At 36.3% G+C, this 16,689-nt stretch overlaps 4 protein-coding genes across 5 annotated transcripts; 1 reads left to right on the top strand and 3 right to left on the bottom strand.

Moving 5' to 3' along the window:
- Nucleotides 1–214: 214 nt before the first annotated feature.
- On the bottom strand, nucleotides 215–1,665 carry LOC141912966 (KRAB-A domain-containing protein 2-like). The gene is made up of 7 exons (XM_074804405.1): nucleotides 1,555–1,665; nucleotides 1,383–1,457; nucleotides 1,198–1,302; nucleotides 986–1,129; nucleotides 520–916; nucleotides 352–440; nucleotides 215–274 (listed from the first exon to the last, which is right to left on the bottom strand). The coding sequence occupies exons 1-7, from the start codon at nucleotides 1,663–1,665 to the stop codon at nucleotides 215–217; spliced, it is 981 nt and encodes a 326-aa protein (XP_074660506.1).
- A 2,105-nt stretch (nucleotides 1,666–3,770) lies between these two features.
- LOC141913183 (uncharacterized) lies at nucleotides 3,771–6,292 on the bottom strand. Of its 2 annotated transcripts, none has more exons than XM_074804653.1 (8): nucleotides 6,220–6,292; nucleotides 6,040–6,101; nucleotides 5,804–5,873; nucleotides 5,644–5,728; nucleotides 5,155–5,223; nucleotides 4,676–4,717; nucleotides 4,388–4,429; nucleotides 3,771–4,285 (listed from the first exon to the last, which is right to left on the bottom strand). In XM_074804653.1, exons 3-8 carry the CDS (start codon nucleotides 5,827–5,829, stop codon nucleotides 4,193–4,195), a joined length of 357 nt encoding a protein of 118 aa, XP_074660754.1. In that variant the 5' UTR covers nucleotides 5,830–5,873; nucleotides 6,040–6,101; nucleotides 6,220–6,292; the 3' UTR covers nucleotides 3,771–4,192. The 2 variants fall into 2 exon arrangements, with proteins under 2 accessions (XP_074660754.1, XP_074660753.1); XM_074804652.1 differs by having other exon boundaries at nucleotides 6,040–6,114; nucleotides 6,220–6,274.
- A 2,196-nt stretch (nucleotides 6,293–8,488) lies between these two features.
- Nucleotides 8,489–11,808, bottom strand: LOC141913388 (uncharacterized). Its single transcript, XM_074804893.1, has 3 exons — nucleotides 11,534–11,808; nucleotides 8,758–8,874; nucleotides 8,489–8,601 (listed from the first exon to the last, which is right to left on the bottom strand). The coding sequence occupies exons 1-3, from the start codon at nucleotides 11,727–11,729 to the stop codon at nucleotides 8,597–8,599; spliced, it is 318 nt and encodes a 105-aa protein (XP_074660994.1). The 5' UTR covers nucleotides 11,730–11,808; the 3' UTR covers nucleotides 8,489–8,596.
- Nucleotides 11,809–13,177: 1,369 nt separating this feature from the next.
- On the top strand, nucleotides 13,178–16,359 carry LOC141913051 (barrier-to-autointegration factor-like protein). Its single transcript, XM_074804490.1, has 3 exons — nucleotides 13,178–13,300; nucleotides 15,273–15,398; nucleotides 16,038–16,359. The coding sequence occupies exons 2-3, from the start codon at nucleotides 15,273–15,275 to the stop codon at nucleotides 16,179–16,181; spliced, it is 270 nt and encodes an 89-aa protein (XP_074660591.1). The 5' UTR covers nucleotides 13,178–13,300; the 3' UTR covers nucleotides 16,182–16,359.
- Nucleotides 16,360–16,689: the final 330 nt, after the last annotated feature.

Raw genomic sequence — 16,689 nt, 5'->3', positions numbered from 1 at the left:
TGGTCATAAAATTTTGAAAAATTATATCATTTAGGTACATTCTGAGTACTTCCTGGTTGAAATTAGGAATGATATAAGCTCACAGTTTCACCATTTCTGCCACTAGGTACTATGGAGACCTACCCTAGGCATGTAGGAAGTCATAGGCAAGAGTCAGAAAATGGGGGGGGGGGCATGGCTCCCCGGTTCCTACAGCCCTGCCCTAAAATAGATTTTAGTGAGTATTAGTACATACTTCTGCATTGCCCTCCTCTTCGTCATTATGTTCATTTGACTGAAATCAAATACAATTTCTTATAAGGACTGAATAATGATATAAATACCATTTGCTGAAGTAACTACAAATTTTACCTGAAGTGCAATATTTGGGGGTTTTTGCCCATACACACATTCATAGGGGGTACATTTTATTCGTGTGGAATACGTAGTGTTGATCATATCTAAAGAAGCAAAAAACATTGAGCATATAGGGGAAGCATATTATGAATTAATCAAGATATCGTGTTCAATTTTACTTACACATAATTCGTGGTAAATAATGATGCCATGGAAATTCTCCTTTTCCAGTGAAAGACGCTTTGAATGAGGCAATTTTATCAGCCACGATACGATGACCCCGTTCTACTAAGCCCTGGCTCTGGGGATGACGAGGTCTACCATGGACAATTTTACAGCTGGAGGGCCATTCAGACAGAAGATCACCCAGTTCCCGGTCAGAAAATTCACCTCCATTATCACATTGAAGAATTTTGGGTAGCCCAGTAAAACTGAATAGGATCCTGAGAGCATCTTTCACATCAGTCGCAAATTTTCCCTTCAAGGGCCACAGAAAATGAAATTTGGAGGCATGGTCAATAGCATGCAATATGAAGCGATAACCTTCTGTTTCTTGACGTTGCATATCAATCAAGTCAACCTGAAATGAATATACATGTATGAATTAACGATAATAGTACTCAGACCTTAAATAAAAGTTATGTCTTACCTGAATTCTTTCGAATACATTTTGGCTAATGATCGGAATGACTGGGGCTCTGCCAGTTTGCGATGATTTCAGTGTGCACACTTTGCATTTTTTCAAGGTATTCCTTACATGAATTCGAATGACACCGAAGTAGTTTTCTTGAACCTGAAAGTTGATCTTTTGAATAAGTGATTAAAGATATGATTAACTAAAACCTCAGGGAATAATTTTACCTTTTTAAATGTAGCATTCTCTCCACCATGCCCAATAGCCTCGTGACAGGATAATATGATTTGATCAAAATCTTCCAAAGGGATAACTCTGAGTTTCCTTGAAACCTGAAACAACCCATTTGGAGCTAATGAATAACTTCTGTACATACTGCAATAAAATGATATTTTCCATGTAAGATACGTACATCACTTTTGCATGGTGCAACTACATTCTTATCACCGTTTTCCTCCTCTTTTAAAGTAAAACCTTTGGTTTTGACCTGCAAAATAAGACGAAGCATCACTTCATAAATCAGTTCTATTATGAGAAAATTGTAGTGATACAAGTCGTCAAGCATTCACAACGAGAACATTTACCTGATGTCGGAATTTGGCTAAGCTTTGGCTGTTGGGAAAATAATTCTTAACATCTGGATGCATTGGGTTTTCAAGAAACTGTTCGACAACATCCAGATATTCTTTATCCATAACCGAGCTTTTTTTGACTAAAAAATGAAACACCTCTATTCACATTCATACATAGGCCTAATGCCTTATGAAACCAATCATTTTAATTTGTGGCCTAGCAGTAAGGAAAAAGATTCATTCCCACCAGGAAATCATTTCTGATTTTATAAAACAAAGGTATTTTATAAAACAAAGGTGAGAATGTATCTGAATAACCCATGCTATCTTAGCTTACCTCTTTTTTTCACATCAGATCTTTTCACATCATCTGTAATTCTGTTATAAAATGAATGAAAATTTATTGTAGCGAATAAATTGGCCAGCTTTTAGTCTCAAGTATCTTACGTAATAAAATGAACAATTTTGTATCCTAAAACAAACTGAACCATAAGCCATTCTTAGGTTTAACCACCAGCATTTGTGGGCATTGAATAATATTTTGTACCAATTGTGCTCTTTTTTTAATCAATAAAGTTTTCTTGGTTAAACTAGTTAAACTGACAACTTCGAAAAATATTTGACAGCCAAAATTTCAATATTCAACACCCCCTGATGAACAAATACAGCAATAGATGAATGACACTGACTTTTAAATGCCATAGTGCCAATCAATTGAGCATATATACCATAATATTCCATGGTTAACATATAGCAGAAGCCATCGCCTTCTAACTCAACATAACCATACCATATCATGGGCTACCAATGTGCAATTGATTGGGTTAACAAAATATGCATACGTACCAATATAAAGGGAAAATATTAAATTTAATATCAAACTATCCGTGGTGGGGAGAGAACAAAAGACCACAATTCCGAGCAAGGAGATGTATCCTACGATAATGCAGTCAATTATTAAACATTAAGACTATCAAGACCTGTTGAAATTTTTCCTGAAAAACCTTTTAGAATATAATAAGTTTCATAGATAGACTTACTTAGATGATGCTTTCTTAGCAGAGTCATGTGCTTTCTCTGAATGATCTATAGGATTTGTATCTGAAAATCTATCATTAACATGGGATGAAATTCTAGTTTTCTAATGAGCATGTCTCAGTGGAAACGTCATTTCTCAAAACATACTTATCATCATCTGGCATGTGATCACATGACACAGAAGCTTTAGTGCGACTGTTTGAGGCCTATCAAATATAAAATGTAGAGGGTTGACAAAACTATAAACTACATTCAAATATGGATGCACACAAGTGAGTTCAATATGGATGCACACAAGCGAGTGTAAGAGGAAAAAAATCAAGGGCTATAATCTTTAAAAACTAGGTGCGCAATCAGAGTACGTCTGGAACCAGTCCAGTCATTCAACCAAATGCAGCAATGAACATCGATGAAACTCCATGAACTAGAGGACTGGTAGTGAAAAGGGAAAATGTCATCCTCTGAAGGTTGATGAATGAATAATGGCCGACTCCAGGAATAAAAGGTCTAAAAGGGGTAAACTAGTGTCCGAGATGAGTGCGAAATCTTTCCCAGGTGACTACATTATCTAAATGAAGTCACTTGACCAATCAGGACGACTGTCTGCCAGGTACTCAATCAAGTCAGGGTCCTTGACAAGATACGAGATCAGTCATCCAAACACCGGCTCCTACTTCTCTGGTCCTCGGAGGTGTAGTGTCATTCCAAATGCCTCCAGCACATCACTACTGCAACCAGCCTCTTTGACTTGCCCTCACTTACTATGGTCTCACACATAAAATAAGCAAATCAAAAGAGACTTAGTCTTGAAAGATAAACAATATGAATAATGAGAGAAATCCCACAATAGATTCAGCCAAAAATGTTAAGTTCTTGAGTAAAATTCTATATACATCGGTATAATCTATGGCTAATAGTATTTAGCATATATGTTGCTCAAAATATATACCACTTTGCTATAGAACTTTTCATTTTGGGCTGATTCTATTCTGGGATTTCTCTCGTTAGGCATTGGCTTCCTCCTCTCCTGACAGTGAAAACGAGAAGAATTATAAACTTAACATATATCGATTATTATTTCATAGTTAACTTGTTCATTTTACAATTTTACAAATAAAATATGCGAATAAAAAAGAATACAATTCATAAATGAGTAGAGAACTATACATTCATCTTAGTTTAATAATCCTATGTACATATTGCACATGACTGGATACAAGTAGGCCTAGCCTACTGAAATTTAGCATGATACACTACATCCTCGCACTAATAAAGTAGAGTAAAATGGGCCGCCAAGTTCCACAAAAAGTTTTAACTCTTAAATCGATTTAATTTCTTCATTAATTCAGTTTATCTTTTTTTGATCGATTTTGGCTTTAATCCTTTTTGTGAAACTGGGCCCCAGATGGATGGAATAATTAGAAATATACGTACCCGGTAATAACATTCTAATCCTTAGCCATCACATACAATTTCATAGCGATACAATAATCTAAAGGTGTGAAAATGATCAGACTCCATTGCAAGATTCAAGATTCAAACAAGTCACACTGATCTCCACATGAAACCGACCATTTTCCGACACCCAAAATACAACATCTAAACCTACAACTCATAAACACATACAGGGGCGGCTGGGCGACGTGTAAAATGTTTCACATACCTGAGGATCGGGTTGGTGTGAATTATCTGCTGTAGTCCTTGTCTGAAAAATAATATTTAGACTCATTACAAATATATATTGCATCCTAAATTCCAAGTTATGACACATTTTTAGAAAAATCAACGTGTAAAATGTTTCACATACCTCAAGATCGGGTTGGTGTGAATTATGTGCCGTAGTCCTTGTCTGAAAAATAATATTAAGACTCATTACAAATATATACTGCATCCTAAATTCCAAGTTATGACAAATTTTTAGAAAAATCAACGTGTAAAATGTTTCACATACCTGAGGATCGGGTTGGTGTGAATTATGTGCCGTAGTCCTTGTCTGAAAAATAATATTTAGACTCATTACAAATATATACTGCATCCTAAATTCCAAGTAATGACACATTTTAAGAAAAATCAACGTGTAAAATGTTTCACATACCTGAGGATCGGGTTGGTGTGAATTATCTGCCGTTGTCCTTGTCTGAAAAATAATATTTAGACTCATTGAAAATATATATTACATCCTAAATCCTAATTACCGTTGTATCCTGCATTACTGGCGAGTTTAACCCTTAACCTTCTGGCAGCAAGATCATTTGCATGTTGATGAAATTAAACTTCCGATTTTTGAAAGAGGGGGTACACTGGGTGGGGTCATTTTTGGGGGCCCAGCGCGAAAAGTGAAATCACTTCCGGGTTCGGATTCACGAGTATAGGCAGTTGCCATGTCTTAAGAGGCTCAACGCGCTGCGAGGCGCTTGTGACATAAAAACAATCTTTTAATGCGAGATAGGCCGGGCTATTGACTACAGTTGCCTACGGCAGATCCCCAGTGTGTCGACTCAGTAGCCTGCAGCAAGTTAAGGGTTAACTACATAAAGTTGAATATTATATGACAAAATAAGAAAGAACACATACTGGTACTTTTATATAAAATAGCATGTAAGCATTCTGGGATAGGACCCAATCCTTATTGGCTCTCAATACCTAAAATAAAGATTAAGTTACGTTATATTGTGCAAATGAACGGAACTAACTTCTCTGTCCTCATTTGATATTATGACAAAAATATACAGGATGTATGCTTGTTTTTCATATAGAGCTCCTGTGGTTCCAAAGGGTTTGTCCGCAGCGATTATTTTATGATAATAAAACTTTTGAGTCACTTTTGCCTGTAATTGCACATTTTGCATTGGTTTTTGTTATATAATGTGACAGAATGGGCATGAACCAGATTAAAGAATTAGGTGCTGCGTCAGAATGGTGATTCGCCTTAGTTATCTGACTCATGTTCAAGACATAGCTGCCAGGTGTCTGATGAATAATCAATAAATGATAAAATATTCCTGGTTGCAAATGATCAATGGATTTACAGTACCTTACTGTCATTTGTTTCAAACCATTTACCATCAATATCGCAAACAAAAGATATATAATGTCCTCCTTCCAAAGAAGAGCCTTGATGAACCACAACACTGCAAAGTTTAAAATTCTGAAAAATATGTGACAGTGTTATTTATGTGCAGTATTCCTAAAAAACTAGAATATCTTCAGTAAATGAGCATACCTCGTTGTGGAAGCTAAGAACTTCATCAAATCTCACAAAATCATTTCTTTTTTCCAATGTCTTACTGAATCTTAAAAGGACAAGACAGTCTATTAGTTATAACTCCACCAATCAATTCTAGAGATACTGTTCATACCGTATGCCATGCGTAAAATATCATTCTACAGGGTGCCTCAAAAAATGTGTTTTCAGTTACACAAAAGCAGTTTAAGCAAATTGACAGATTAAGTATTTACCTGTTAATTTGAATAGCTAAACATTCAGGAGCCTTCAAAGGTTTAGTAGATTTCCTTGCAACCTTTAATTTGCAACTTCAATGAAAAACGATGGAAATGAAATCATAGCTAAAAGATAATACCTATAAATATGGAATCAGTACTTATGATCACTACATGAAATAAACATAACAAACTCACTGGGAACACTCATAGTCATCCAGTTCCTCACTACAAAAATATGAATTAAGTAACGAGACAAGGGTTGTGACTCCTTTTCCTTTATCCTTCTGAAATACAAAGAAAATCTCAAATGTCATATAGGAACTATTTATAGGAAACATATAGAAATATTCAGCGGTTTAAGGGACCAAAAACACAGCTACACACCCCAAGTGATAGACTGAGGTTTGTGAATCCATCAGTTAGTGTTGATTCAGTAGAACAGGATCTACAGATGACTGAAAGAGAAAGTCATAAAATATTCAAACAGGGCTTACTGATGTGAAAATTAAGTGTAGTAAAAATGAATGAATCATTGCTTGAAAAGCTTTGCTACTTAAAATACCTTTTGTTTGAAGAGAACCATGGAAAACTTAACAATCTGTTTAAAATCAGAACTGAAAAAATAAACACACATTATATTCATCATCTATCTAGCCTCAATTTTTTGATAAGTATAAACATAATTGCATTCGTTCATTCGCTCGTTGCTTCATTCATTTTGTTTACCTTGAATTTTCATCTTCAATTTTACTCATCCAACGAATGAAGAACTCATGGGCATCACACTGACGTCTTGAGTAGAGCCCTATATCTAAGATAAAATGGGGTGAAAATCAGTTTGGTTCAGTAAAGGAAAGTTGAAGAAAGAAGTGAGAAAGAAGCAAAACCACATTTTTTTCCAGTTCACCACGGTTGTGTATGAACACCAAACCATCCAGCTCTTCATTATAGAACAGATAGGCAAGGGTCTCATTCCTCGAGACATCACCTACATATTTTGATCATAGTAGTGTATAACATACATGAATAGCATAAAAGTCATGAAGCGAAGCAACATATATAAAACAGAAAACAGATGAAATAGGAGTGAAATATTCAATTTGCACTGGTCATTGTGGTCACCTCAAAGTCTTCAGATACAGAAGCAAGTGGCAATGAGGCTCTAATGTCTATTTATTAATTGATGAGACCTGTTTTTCTGGGATATTTTGCTTACTTTTTGGGGTACATACCTCATTTATGTCTTAACAGAATGCCAAAAATCGCGGACAACAACTGAATATCCGATATATTTCCAGTTCTGTACCAATTAGATGGATTGGCAAAAAGACTCCTTAAGTCCAATTGAATGAGAGAGAAAATCCTCCATTTTGTGAAATTTCTTGAATTTTCACATTGTCACCATGCCTACGAAATGAAGTTATTTTTCTTGTGGGGTCTCAACAACTAAATCAGGGTGGCGTAGGCATGGTAACAATGTTCAAATCCAAGAAATTTGACAAAATGGAGGATTTTCTCTCTCATTCAATTGGACTTAAGGAGTCTTTTTGCCAATCCATCTAATTGGTACAGAACTGGAAATATATCGGATATTCAGTTGTTGTCCGCGATTTTTGGCATTCTGATAAGACATAAATGAGGTATGTACCCCAAAAAGTAAGCAAAATATCCCAGAAAAACAGGTCTCATCAATTAATAAATAGACATTAGTCATTTAAGACCCTACTCAAAATTAGGGGATACCTATGGAATTTCCAAGAAAATAACGCCTATGTGACTGTCATTGGTTTGGCAAGAAATCATACTATAATTAAATATCATATCAAAAGTGTTTGATACAGGCTATTCCTAGTATAAGCCCATCTGATCACTTTTCCTGAGATAGGCACATAAAATGTTTTCCTAAATCGCTGCAATAAGGTGAAAAAAGACTTTTGGTGCAACCACACAACTAGGACACCACGCCTACTGGCGAAATGCTTGACAATCTGAAAATAATCAAATACCACATTATTCCGTTATTCGCCTGGTGATCATACTCAGAAACGAATTATGTACCTTGAAACTCACCCAGCACGAATTTCAGCACATTATAATGGCAAACCATAATCACTACCATTAGGAAGCTACAGGTCTCAGAATTCAGGGCACAAGTGACCTTTTTTTGTCAAAATATCAAGGAACTTCATTGAAGCATATTCAAGATTTCCCAGCCAGCCATCTGGAATTTGATCAGGCCAGTTTTTGGCTCCAGATGCATCTAAAGTAGCTATTAACCTAATATCAAAACAAACCATTGAAGCATCAATTACAGTTCAATTTTCCACAAATTACTGGGGCCTGTCTACAAACAATGAATGAAAAGTGAACAAATTAGGCCCGCTAGGATTTAAGTCCCAAGTGGGTTAAAAAGCATTTGCATTGTAATGAGACATAATCATGTGGATTACTTAATACTTAATACCCTGAGATGAAGCCTATATGTGTAGAGTATTTACATAGACAATGTGAAGCAAAGAAAATTGATGAAAAACAAATAGGAAGATTATATAATATACCAACCATTTTGCCATTATTCTGTCAGGAAAAGGAAATTGAAATATAAACATTAGGTCAAAAACACTTTAATTATCAAATTACACAACTAATCTAGTTTATGAATTAGAGATATTTTATTTCAAAGGACTAAAAATTGCAGTATAATGAGAAATTTTGATCAAAGTAAATACTTACTAGGCAAAAGACATTTCATGGCACTAGGATTCACTACATGACTAATATTTGCTGATGTACTTCGCAGAACTAGACACAGATCCTCCAGTGTCTGGGTGAAATTATCCTGCTTTACCTCTAAATCAAAGATGTTATGTGTCAATTCTATGAACAATAGGAATGCTTGGCTGTGAGACGATTAGACAAATTAACTATCATCCCACCCTTAAGGCTGGCTTGAGGCTGATTAGCGGGATATGAGATCCTCCCAGTTGCTTCCCTGCTTTTGTCCGGTTCCGATTACTGGCAACTGCACTGGATCACATGGTCATGAGCATTTTGAGGATAGATTTAAATTATTTTGAATTGCGAAATATATTTCCAGTTGAAAAGCAATTTCGTTAAGACTTTTATCTTTCTGATTCTGTTTTGAATACAATGTGTAAGCGACATCATATAAAGATGGCCGCTCACTACGTAATTCTACCAATTTCGTTTCTAGATCTTTAGTCCAGTCAACTGCAATGCTGGACGTTTGGTTTGCGTTTGAAACTACTTGAAATTACCGGTAAATATTTGTGACATGATACAAATGACACTAATGTAGCAATCAAAATTTGTACTATGATCATTCGGTCTCTAATTGGCTGGTATTCCTGCGCTCAGTTCCATCGCGTCAAGTCAGGAGAGGGAGGTTGTCATACACATAGGATAACATATATACCGGTACCCATCCTTTATATGGGCTAAGCATAAAGTCAAATTATGGCTCCTCACCGAAATTTGATGATGATGATTAGGCCTATATATCCAATCATAGAACTCATCATGAGCTACAATTTTGCAAAGTGGTGACAATTTTGCAATTGTGGTAAAAATATGCCTAGGTAACTTGACTAAAATTGAACCGATATGCATTAGGCTATTCCTCAGGCATTGATATTCACAGGGCTCTGCCCCAAATGACATCCAAGTCAAGTCACGGGGCCGTATATTTTGGTGCAGCTGAAAAGTAGCGATACTTAAAATAATATATATAGATGATGATAAATATTTCAGTTAGATATATCATAATAGCATAGGCTATATGGTATCTATAGTTAGTCTGAATACCGGTGGTCGTTTCACGAACGCCAGTTAACTTCGAATTCGAAGGTGATAATCAAAAATTCTTCGAATTAGGCATAGATCATTTGATGATTAAATCTGTTTCACTAACGCAAATTAGCGAAAAATTAACCAATTCAAATTATCTCAGATAATTCTGAATTAGTTGCCCATAATGCATTAGTCCTATAACATGAACAAGGTTTCATTCATAAATATCGTAGGATTTTTTGGTTGTACAATGAAATTGTATAATTGATCGTTCCGTATTTTCTTTGCAATTCTTTCTCCAATGAGATTTTCAATAGGCCCTAAATCTAAAAATGTGTAGGTGATATATGATAAATATCTTAATTTGCATTTTTGAAATGGGCATCGAAAATTAACCTAAAAATTTTTATTCGAATTGGGCAACTAACCCAAATTAGAGGCTTAATCCCTGTATGTAAAACCGGGCCCAGGGAGTTAGGGTTAGTTTAAGGGTCCGTTTTACACTTAGAGAGATGAAAGGGTTAGGGTAAGGTTGAGATACGATACGTTGAATGCTATATGAATTGAAAACTTACAGCCAGTTTGCAAGAACGTATTTTATATTTATATTTAGAGGATATATACACTGGTCCGGGTTCGAATCCCGCTCTATTTTCTCTAAATCTGTTCAAATTTTCTTGAATTTTCAAAGTTTTGCATTTGCGCAGCATCAATTAGGCAATCAAAACAAGTCATTGGAAAAATGACATAGTCTAATAATAAGAAAGGCAGCCAATATTTTGCCAATGCGGTATTATTCCTCTTAACACTATTTTGCCAATGGCGCGTTCTGAATGACTAATTGCGGCTGCATAGGAAAGTTTGGAGAACAGAGTTAGCCTAGACAAAATAAGAGCATAGACTAGAGTGGGATTCGAACCCGGACCACCAGATTACTGGCCTAACGTCTTTCCACTAGACTAGACCACTTGGCTCACTGACAACTACCCGTAATTTTTCACTACAGCCTCACCTTTACCAAAACTCTATGGGTAATAACGGACACTTAAGTGGCTAAACCTCACCCTAACCGGCGCGATTTTATTGTTACATTTCATAGCCATTGTGCATTGGCAAAATAGCATATCGCTGTGGCTACTCGTACGGACCCGTACGGATTACCCTGGAGGCTATTCATACGGAACTAGGATCTGTTTCACCAAGAATCTTAGTGTCTGATGTACCACAGGATTGGTTACACTAGGATCGTAGAGCGACGGAGATCACTGGTGGAGACAACCACTGCCAGTGGGTGAAGGATCTGTACGCTAATAACTGTCGCTGATTGGCCGATAAACGCCCGCCATTCAAGGAAAGTGTGGAGAATATAGTTAGAGAACAATAGAGTGGATCAAGCGAGACTCGAACCTGGGCCAGTAAATAACTAGCACAGCATCATACCACTAGACCACTGAGCTCACTGACAGTCAGCCGAATGTTTTGACTAGCCTGACCGTATGAATAATTCCACAGTAATCCGTACGAGTGCGTACGAATAGCCTACGGAATTATTCATACGGGCGCGTACGAATAGCCTACGGAATTATTCGTACGTGTCTGTACGAATAGCCACTTGGTTTACTAAAATAATGCTGCATTATTGGCAAAATATCCACTTCCATTCTTTAAAGCCTTCAAAATGGGCTTTATATATACTTACGACATCTATTGAAAAGCTCCATTGAATTCTGGCTTTCTGCGGACTTTTTAGAGAACAGTTTGAAATGTTCTGCTACACACTTAACCGATTGAATAACGCTGTTCATATAACAAGACTGCCCATAATTAGCAAGACCACGAGTGTATTTTGAAGGCCTCTTAGAATATGCCCAAGCAGTAGAACCTAAGAACATCATATTGTATGTTGAAAACTGAAAAAAACTGTTAAATCGCTGAGTCGAAACTTGTCGAAAAAGTTATTCCAACTTGGCGCAAGTATCCGTGGCGCCTCCTACTATTGCCAACGTTTCAGTATAGGATGTTGTTTGCATTTTGATTCATACTCTGGCATGCACTTCCGCCGATAATTCTTACTTGGCACGATATTCCCACTTGGCGCATAACACGTAGAGGCAAAAGGTAGAAAGTTTCTAATGTCCGATCGACAGTACCGGTAGCGCCGCTACTTAACAATAATAAGAACTAATGTTATTGACGATGTTTTGTTAAGTGGAAAGACGCCGAGTACCAGTATATATCCGATAGGTACGAATCCCCAATTTCTTCGGGATGATTTGATTTTAAAATAGCGATCGTTTTAATAGATTTGGTGTACCTTAATAAACTTACCCACCGTCAACACACCTGCCGGATGTGAAACAGGGGACGTCCTATTCCAATTACGCTAAAGATTTTGTGTGAATTTTATGGTACTGTAACGGCGGTATGAATTAAATTCAGCTTAGACTGAGAGTAAAGTATTTTAAGGCAAACTCTAATGGGCTAACTGCACATCGTCGAAAGACTTCTCATCCATCGATACTTGATAAAAATGAAATAAAACATCTAGTTCCAATTATCTCATGTAAGCATAACATTTATTTTGAAAATCTCAACCATACATCAAAACATTAAAGCCTTCTATATCAAATGCAAACTTTTGCTAACATAAACAATAGACAAATGGCCATATCTCTATCATATTAATTATATCACGAATGCTAAATATTGCGATATTAATTGAAATCGTTCAACCAACAAATGAATTTAGTTAACATAATATCATCACAAACCATTCATATCCTTGGCAAAGGACTTATAGGCTTTTAGAATATCCAAACAGGAAAACTTTAGTCTCATTTCTATGCGAGTAGAAATACATTATCATTATAACATCCATATCTTTGCATTATATATAACATCCATATCTGTGCATTATATATATGTTTATAATGTCATATCTCTTAATAATAATCAATCAAATAATTAAATTAATAATACTAATTTATTTATAAATGAATAATTGATAACTCTGCTATAATTGAGTTACACATGAGGTAAAAAAATTATGACATAAAAACTTCTGTCAGAGTAATAGAAGTAACTGTCTTATACATGAAATGACACATTTTATACAATGAACTGAGCTCTGAATCTGATGAAAATATTCAATCTGAGATCTTACGAATGATGTTATTTTAGCCCTCTACTTCTGAAAACTGAATAGCGCGCTGTGAACTTCAACTACAAAACAAATTTGTTGAACAGCAGTGTATCGAAAAACTGTACGTACAGTGTACCGCGAACTGAACGCGGCGTCTTCTCACTTAAAAAATTATCGACTTGACAGATTAGTTCGATTTTCGACCGCGGCGGCGCTATACGACATTGGACAAAAGAAACTTTCTACCTTTTGCCACGTAGAGACTGGGAACCAGTCTACGGATTCCCAGCACTTAATGCGCAACCGTTAAACGGAGACTTTACGGTCGGTATAATCTCACTTTGTGTTTGTTTGTTTGTTTGTTGTTTTGTTTGTTTGTTTGGCTCTACTCGGTACTCCGCTGCTACGTGGTATTTATTGATCTGCGCATGTATGAAAAGCGCGCGTAGTAGTTAAAATAGCCATTCAACTACTGACTGCCACGGTTTGTCGCGGGCGCTGTGAAAAGCAGTGAATTTTATAGTCGGGCACTGAAATTGGGAAAGGGGAAGTGATACTTAGAAATTGTTCAATCTACGAAAATAAATTGTTTAACAAACTTTGTACACTACAGTGTATGAAATAAGTGAACTCGCACACGTGCCTATTGAGTCAGTGGGGAAAACCCACCACCAATACCATGTATTCATGATGAATCATCATGCAGTTGTGTGATGGAGATCTACTACGAAAGAGAATTGCGGCCACATGAAAATTTTTATTCCATATTTCGACTTATTATGCCTTACATGCCTATCTACATGTACAAGAATGTATTATGACTGCACAGTTCGATATTATGAATAAGCTTAAATAAAGCATCGATGTTTTAGCAAAAATAATATACATGTAAACGTTTAATCGAGCAGTTAAGTTGGAGACTAATGTCTATTTCAACCTAGGTCAGTGGACCTAAAATATCGTTTTTTAATCCAATTTAAACTGCATTGAAGGATATCCAAAAACTCTGCATTGAGAGGGGTTCCTAGCTAGGAGAAAAGAGACTCCATGATTTGAAATTTTAACGTCTCCATGCCTACCAACTGAAGTTTGGTAGGCATGGAGACATATTGTTAAAATTTCAAATCATGGAGTCACTTCTCTTCATTTAACCCCTTTCAATGAAGACTTTTTGGATATCCTTCAATACAGTTTCAAATGGATTAAAAAATGATGATTTAGGTCGACTGCCTAAACGACGTTATCGTGCTCGATAAGGCAGTATCGTATTTCGGCATTAGCTTGAAGAGAGATCGGCGAAACTGATTTCGTTGTGCCTTAGTGTGAATTTTACGACGACATGTGTTAAAAAGTCGCAATTTCGAGTTTAAAAATATTTTAAAAATTGTTCGCATGTGGCCACTAATGCTCTTCAGAGATCGTGTCAATGTACAGATTTTGATAAAAACTTCTTGCAATCAAAAGGGACATCTTAGGCTTTTGATTACTTCGAGCGCGGATTCTCTGGAATTCTGCCAAAAACTTCATGCCGAAGATAGTTATGCGTTTCCATTCATAGTTTTAAAAAAATTCGACCTAATTATCCTGTACTAAGCCAGTTTTCTCCCATCATTTGAATTCAATCCAATAGAGTTTCACTCTGGTTCACTTGTTCTGCTTAATCTCTAGAGTACCAATGTTTAATGTTGATGCTGGATTAAACATACACCCATGTAAATTAAGGAAAGTCCACATTAAGAACTTCGTTTCATGTTGAACTATATGGCTTCAAATATTTATTTTCGAAAAGTGTTACAATGGCTGTGAAATTTGTGTATGCGCAGTTAAAAAACATGAACTTGAGGGTTTACTCTGACAGTGCTTGTAGTGTCGTTCTACGCATCCTCCCTCTGCAGGGACTCGAACCTGATGGCATCGCTACACTCAGCCACGGCACGAACCTCTGCATCAGTAGACCGGGTGCGCAGGTACATGCGCAGCTTTCCGAAAGAAAACTGGCGGCACCAATCAGATTGCTCGTTGTATAATCGTTGAGGCAAATTTCAAGGAAGAACTATAAATGGGAAAACCCGGTCTAAAATAAAACGGGATTTCTGATTGGCTCAAAATCACATCATCTGAACTGCGCATGTATCTGCGCGCACGGTCGATTAACGCAGGGTTTCGTGCCGTGGCTATCTCGATGCCATCAGGTTGGTTCGAATCCCTGCCGGGGGAGGATGCGTTCTACGACACACCATCATTAGTAGCCCGACTTCTGATTCATGTGCAATAAATGTCTATGTAAAAATTTCAGATGAGTAATACCACTGCCAAATATAAAGATTTCCTAAAGGAACCAATGGGAAACAAGCCTGTTACAGCAGTGCCGGGTATCGGGCCAGTTGCTGGTGAGCGATTAAGAAATCAAGAGATAGAATATGTACGTATCTGTATAAGCGTTTTCAAAATTTGAATTAGCTGTTATTCCTATAAAAAAAAAAACTCTATACGTTCGACTGTCGTAGTGAGGATCTACTAGGTGTCGCTACCAGACAATCTTTCCATTCTCTGAATTTTAATCACTTCAGTGTTGTTTTGTAAATATTTGTATATACAATGTACATGTGTAATAGTTTTCCTCCATTTTCTGTTTTCTTGTTTTTAAGTTTTGTAAATTATAAATTTTATTGTACAAATTCTAATAACCTCTATGTACCAATGTTTGGTTAGAGCGAAATGAACCATTCTATATTCTATTCTATTCTAGTCTATTCTATTCTAGTCTATTCTATTCTAGTCTATTCTGCATGTATTCTTTCCTATTCTATTCTAGTCTAGTCTAGTCTAGTCTAGTCTATTCTAGTCTACATGTATTCTATTCTGACAAATGAAATTTTCTATATGTGGGGCATTTCAAATCACTTCCCAAGTAGACGTGGTGTCGTTGGATTCCTAGTTTTAAAGGTTGCCTAATCCAAGAAAATAAGATTAGAACTAACCATTTTGAATGTTTATTCGGATTAAATCATCTACATTTTCGAAATGATTTTATTCGCAATATGTTTTTTATCTCTTTCAGGCCTCTCAAATGGTCGGTCAGTATCTAAGGGTACGAAATGATACCGAATTTACTGGGTGGGTAAAAGACACTTGCGGAACAGGAACAGGTCCCGCGAACGCCTGCACAGATGGTATAAAAGGCTACTCCGAAAACTTCATGTAAGAGATCAACTTTATCAGCTGCATATAAATAAAAGGATAATGTTCTCATTGTAACTACTTGGTTCGAATCCCTGCCTCCGATTGATTGTGCCAAGATGATTTGAATCTTTTATCATTTTATTTGTATGTTTTAAAACTGATATATTTGTGCGAATAAAAAGATCATTAAAAAGTTTGCATTTGCAAAAGTTAGTTAGCTTTTGAATCGTGGTCATGTCAATGAAAAACTACACGGATGTCTGATAATTTTGTCGTTTATGAAAAAGATTTGTTTTCTATCTAGCATGTATTTATGCAATTACGAATAGAATTCAAACTCGAAAGCAGGGAAGAAAGAACACAATAAGTGCGTGGTCTTGGTTTGTTTCGTATCCCGGCACCGGTCATAATGTAAATCCATTTGTCACCTACACTGACACTTATTTATGTTCGTCTGAAGGTCAAAATGAACCACCAGCGAAATAGAGGATTTTGAAGTCAAGAAGTTTGAAATCTCCATGAAAATGCAT

The sequence above is a fragment of the Tubulanus polymorphus genome, chromosome 11 (genome assembly GCF_964204645.1).
Source record: "Tubulanus polymorphus chromosome 11, tnTubPoly1.2, whole genome shotgun sequence".
Classification (NCBI taxonomy): domain Eukaryota; kingdom Metazoa; phylum Nemertea; class Palaeonemertea; order Tubulaniformes; family Tubulanidae; genus Tubulanus; species Tubulanus polymorphus.
Note: the sequence above shows the minus strand (reverse complement) of the source record. Positions and strands in the feature narration are given on the sequence as shown.